The following is a 6,205-nucleotide window of genomic DNA, read 5'->3' on the forward strand; positions in this document are numbered from 1 at the left end:
CATGTATAACTCCTCTTGATTTAGATTGACTTGATATTGAGTTAAAGAGAATATACAAAAGTTTTGAACCTTGTAAAATATATTAAAATGTCTTTTAATTTTGTATGTAAAGTAAAAATTAAAGAGTTAATATGAAAGAATAAAAATTGGAAAGAACTGGAAAAAAAAAATGCAAGACAAATAAATTAAAATTAAAATGATAAATTATGAAAAATTGTTCAAAATTCTATCTTTAATGTAGGTCATAGACCATAGTTAACCAATTAATTCGATGGAAAATATTTAAATTAAGTTGGGACTGAGTACTTATCATCGTATAAGGTTAGCATATTCCCCGCAATTCTAGACGTATATACTGGGAATACAGGTATCTATGTACTTCCTCGATTCATATATAAAGGAGCTTCTACTCTTGAGTAATGTGAAAGTTGAGTTGAGTTTGTCAAGAATGACTTCTTTTGGGTATTGTATTCTTGTTGTTTTGGGTTTGATTGTGAGTGAGTCAGTTTTATGCAATGGTGGAGTCACCAGTAGTTTTGTTAGAAAAGTTGAGAAAACAATTGATATGCCTCTGGATAGTGATGTTTTCAGTGTTCCTCCTGGACATAATGCGCCTCAACAGGTATCTTCATATTCTCCTTTTTCTGTTTTCTAGTTTGTATTTTTTCATTTAGAGCTTTTAACAAACACTTTTGATGCATCATTGACCTTGCTGTGAGTTGTTGAATTTTTTATGAGATATATTTGATGCACTTTTCACCTTTTTTTTTTTTTCCGTTTTTGTTTAATGGCACTTTACTTTGATTTTTTAATGGGTTTTGGGGTATACTAGTAGAGAAGTAGATATTTTTGGGATCCACTGAACTCATACTACTCTTGAAATTGAAATTATCGGTTTAGAAAAATTCATTTTCAGAGCTAAGTCCAAGGAGGCAGGTGGGAAGGTATGGGCGTAGGCTACCTCTCCTCCTACGAGTGATCACCTTTGCAGGCCGGCCACTGTGTGCGTTGTACGGCTGAAGGCATTGTTTATGTTAGATTCTTATCTGGTGCCTTCTTTGTGACTTTCCACCAAGCCATTATTGAAGAACCTCTTGTTTTAATATTTGTCAAAAATTTTACTGTCAAATGAACAACATATCCGTTGTTCTAGAGAGGGTAGAGTATATGAAAATCTTACCTTTATCTCGAGGAGGCATAGAGACTCTTTCCAAGAAACCCTCGTCTCAAGTGAAGCAAAACAAATTAGTATTAAAAAAGGAAAGATGGCAGGCAAGAACATAACATCAACAAAATAGTGCGATCACCTAACATAGTAAATAACAAATTGTAACAGATAACAAAAGCAAGAAACTACATGAATAAGGCTATTACTGTGACAAACACGGTGCCCCGCACTAAGTTGAATCAGTGTGGGAAATTCTGGGTTCAGTTAAAACCAATTGGACAAATGGGATAGTGTTTAAAGTTTTTATCAGATGTAACAAATTTTGTTTATGCTTGTATCATTCATGGCATTTGGTTTATTTGCCAATTGATTCTGTTTGGGGTGTCTTTATAAGGCTCACATAACACAAGGAGATCATGTGGGAAAGGCTGTTATTGTTTCATGGGTGACTATGGATGAACCTGGTTCAAGTACAGTAGTATACTGGAGTGAGAAAAGCAAGCAAAAGTATAAGGCCAGCGGAAAAGTTACTACCTACACATATTATAACTATACTTCTGGTTACATCCACCACTGCAATATCAAAAATTTGAAGGTGAATATTCTTTCTTTCATTCGCTTTTTTGGTTGGATAATTTTGGTTTCTTGAGCATTTCTAAACTACTTTTACCCTCAATAATGATGCTCAAACTTACAATGGATTTAATACGCCTTTGCAGTTTGATACCAAATACTACTATAAGATTGGGATTGGACGGGTGTCACGAACCTTCTGGTTCACAACTCCTCCAGAAGTCGGCCCTGATGTACCCTATACTTTTGGTCTTATAGGTAACAATTTCAACCAAATTATTGCTGTTGGTACTTCGTGGAGCTTGCTTTGGTTATTTTACACACTGCTTCTGAAGTTTCATTGATATTGTGCTTTCTCATACCGTACCAAAATAAAGATATATTGTACAATCATGTTGATGTGAATATGATTTAGACCCTGAATCTAGGATTGAGAGATGACAAATTTTCTAGTTTATTGTGTGAAACAGCATTATCTGCATGACGCAGAAACTTCGTTACATGTACGTTATACATACAACATGCTTCTCCTTCGGTGCATATGTTGAACATGGTTCAGTGAGAACCTCTTTGCATACTTCCAAAGGAGAAGGAGAAATGATAGCTAAAAAACATTTATGCTTGTGTTAGCGTTTGTGTGGCATTTCTCAGCCAACCTGCATTTCATTGCAGGGGATCTTGGTCAGAGTTTTGATTCAAACAAGACACTCACACATTATGAATTAAATCCAATTAAGGGGCAAGCAGTGTTGTTCGTAGGCGACCTATCTTATGCTGATAACTACCCTAATCATGATAATGTAAGGTGGGACACATGGGGAAGGTTTGTAGAGAGAAGTACTGCTTATCAACCTTGGATTTGGACAGCAGGAAATCATGAGTTAGATTTTGCTCCTGAAATTGTAAGTGATTCCATACTATTTCCCTTTTTGCTTAAAACTTATTTCTTGTGTATTTCATAGATGCTTTAACCTAATTTTTTGAGCTAGATATAGAGATATATACTGATGACGAAACTGCTAATATTAGCTCCTACAGAGCTTTATTAATGCATTTCTTGACCTTCAGCCAATTGAGAAGAAGCTGTGTTAAAACCCTTTTGCTTCAATGTACGAACAGAAAGCATACTTACTTGCATGAATTCTACATTCGTCACAATATCAGTATATCTTAACCAGAGATTCTGCTCTCTATTTCTAGTTTGAGTGCGGTGAGTTTATTGAAGCTGGTATCTCTCTCTGTTCCAACAAAAAAATAGATAAACATTTCCTCTGCTTTGCAAAGGAAGTGGCATGAGATTCATATTGCACGATAAAAATGACTATATTTAGAGAGACTAATAATGAGCAAGCATGTATGCTTTAGAGAGAACCAATGTGGTTATAGAGTTTATTGATTGAACTCCACAGCAAAAAAGACAATTTGCTTGTGCTTTTCCATTCCTTTAATAATAATGTCCTAGATTTTAGATGGTTTTGCATGGAATTTTGATGAATACATTCTTATACTGCCTGCAGGGGGAAACAAAACCATTCAAGCCCTACACTCATCGGTATCATATCCCATTCAGAGCATCAGACAGCACATCTCCACTTTGGTATTCAATCAAGCGAGCTTCAGCGTATATCATAGTTTTATCCTCATATTCAGCATATGGTAAGGATACGGTATTCTTGTGAATGATACTTAGCATTGAGTTATGAACTGGTTTATGCTTTCCCTTTTCCTCTTCTTTAGTGTGGACATAGAACTTAGAAGTACTCAGCCAGAAAATATCATCTACAGTCTGTTACTTTTCCAGTTCTTGAAGAATTTAGAAGTCTTTATGTAGTAATACCAAAAATTTCAGTCCGCAGTCAATGTCTATCTTTTGTTCACATTCACCTTGCTCCCAAAAAAGTCTGTGAGTGCATTTTCGTGGTCTCTAGTATAGGTTATTCAGGAGAGGCATCTATTTCGAAAATTCAGGACCATGGATTTGTCTGTTTTCTTATAAGTTGCTTTTCTTTCCTCCATTTAATAGGCAAATACACTCCTCAATACAAGTGGCTTGAGGAAGAGCTACCAAAAGTTAACAGGACTGAGACTCCGTGGCTGATTGTTCTAGTACATTCACCATGGTATAACAGCTACAACTATCACTATATGGAAGGGGAAACCATGAGAGTAATGTATGAACCATGGTTTGTACAGTACAAAGTGGATATGGTTTTTGCAGGTCATGTTCATGCTTATGAACGAACGGTATGTACAACTCATCCAGTTCTCTGTAGCTTAAGTGAGAATCTTAGTTTCATCTGTTATAGAAGATGTAAGCTTTTATTATGTTTCAGGAACGGATTTCTAATGTGGCCTACAACGTTGTCAATGGAGAATGCAGTCCTATTAAAGATCAGTCTGCTCCAATTTATGTAACAATCGGTGATGGAGGAAATCTTGAAGGCCTAGCCACCAAGTAAGATTAATCTAGGTCTAGAAAGTTGTTTTATCTGTTGTGGTTGGCGTTTCTGTGAGACAACTAATCAGATATCTTGTACACTAATTTCAGCATGACAGAGCCACAACCAGCTTACTCTGCATTCCGTGAGGCCAGTTTTGGACATGCCACTCTTGCCATCAAGAATAGAACTCATGCTTATTATAGTTGGCATCGTAATCAAGATGGATATGCTGTGGAAGCTGATAAAATATGGGTTAACAACCGAGTTTGGCATCCAGTCGATGAGTCCACAGCAGCCAAATCATGATGATATACACGAAATTTCATCTATCTTTTCTTTCCTTTTCCTCAGTAACATTGTGTACTTGTTGATGAATAAATGTTTCATTATTTCAAGCTCTTGCTGCCTCATAATTTGTTAAACGTCCATTTGGGACATGGCAGAAGAGTCATTGTGTGGAAAACGAAAAAAACGTCGTAAAAGAAAATCGAAGGACATACATTTGTTCATATTACTCATTTATCCAAATTATAATTCTAATCATTAGTCATTTTCCTTAATTATAAATTATTTTACATGGTTGTCTAGTGGCAGATAAATCAGCTTACACTTGGAACCAATATAAAAAGTAGAGCTTAAAAATTGATTATAATGTTATATTTAAAATTTATCAAAGTTAGAGAAAAAGACTTTTTTTTTCGGGTAAAGCCTTAGACATATCATGTGATATAAATTAATAGCAAATGTATTAAGTTTTAATATTAATTAATTAACGAAGAAACGTGCCATAGACATATCATATGAGTAAATTAACAACTATAATATATCCAGGAGCACGTGGCCGAAATCTTTTTCCCCATTTCACATCTTTTTTGTTTTTATATAATACACGCCTTCACGAGTAATTAAGTGTCAAATAAATAGTCGTACTCATGTGGAGCGTTAATTCTAATCAATATCAGTGGACCAGGAAAAATAAAAAATGTATGAAATATGAGTATACAAAATAATATTCTCAAAGTGCATGCTTATCTGATATTTATACCGGTGAAAAGTAAATTTTTTTTTTTTGATAAGAAAGGATAATATATTATAATAACTTAAGAAGCGGATGCAGTAGTTAATACTGATTAAGATCAGGGCCGACTCAACAAGATTGGGGGCCTAAAGCGAAATTTAAGGGAGAGGCCCTAATATTTTTTTTTTATCATATATACTTTTATTTAAAATCTACTTTTCTAGTTTTTTTAGATGCAAAATCATTAGTTATTGTTTTATAATCGATTTGTTTTAATATTTCCTTTTCATTTGATAATATAGCTCAATCCATTCAATCTCTCTTGAGACATGTTGATCTTAAATAAAATTTAATCAATTTTAGTTTCGAAAAACTTCTTTTGGCTGTGGCAACAGTTGGATAAACTGTTAACATAATTCTACAAGCAATATGTGTATTTGGAAAAGAATCAAGTCTTTGATTTGATTGCGCATTTTCATTAGATCATTATCTTCTACATGTATTATTTCTCTTAACACTTTCAATTCAAAAAATAAATCTAAACTATCAATAACAGAATAACTATTATGTGTTAAAGTTCAAGGTTAAGACAATGTTTTTTTAAATTCTCATCATCTAGTGATCTCAATTTATCACTAAATAAGAAACACAAAATATTTTCATATGCTTCAATTGGTTCAAATCTATTTTGAAGTGAAAAAAATAGCTTGATCTACTCTCTCTCTCTCTCTCTCTCTATATATATATATATATATATATATATATATATATATATATATATATATAGATATCTTAAGTAATCAACTCTAGTTTCAAGGGACTTTGTGATTTCGTTATCATTATTTTCATCAAATATTTTTTTACGAAATTCAGATTCTATATTCACTTCATATGCAATTTTCTAAGCAGAAATCATAGCACTCATAGTACATATATATATATATTTATTTATTTATTTATTTTTTTTAAATAACATTTATAAGTAAAAAAAATGGGGCCCCCAAA

At 33.4% G+C, this 6,205-nt stretch overlaps 1 protein-coding gene across 1 annotated transcript; it reads left to right on the forward strand.

Moving 5' to 3' along the window:
• Nucleotides 1-284: 284 nt before the first annotated feature.
• On the forward strand, nucleotides 285-4,742 carry LOC125846231 (purple acid phosphatase 2-like). The gene is made up of 8 exons (XM_049525602.1): nucleotides 285-622; nucleotides 1,563-1,763; nucleotides 1,888-1,999; nucleotides 2,414-2,643; nucleotides 3,259-3,397; nucleotides 3,765-3,985; nucleotides 4,075-4,196; nucleotides 4,290-4,742. The coding sequence occupies exons 1-8, from the start codon at nucleotides 374-376 to the stop codon at nucleotides 4,486-4,488; spliced, it is 1,473 nt and encodes a 490-aa protein (XP_049381559.1). The 5' UTR covers nucleotides 285-373; the 3' UTR covers nucleotides 4,489-4,742.
• Nucleotides 4,743-6,205: the final 1,463 nt, after the last annotated feature.

This window comes from Solanum stenotomum, chromosome 1 (genome assembly GCF_019186545.1).
Source record: "Solanum stenotomum isolate F172 chromosome 1, ASM1918654v1, whole genome shotgun sequence".
Taxonomy (NCBI): Eukaryota; Viridiplantae; Streptophyta; class Magnoliopsida; order Solanales; family Solanaceae; genus Solanum; species Solanum stenotomum.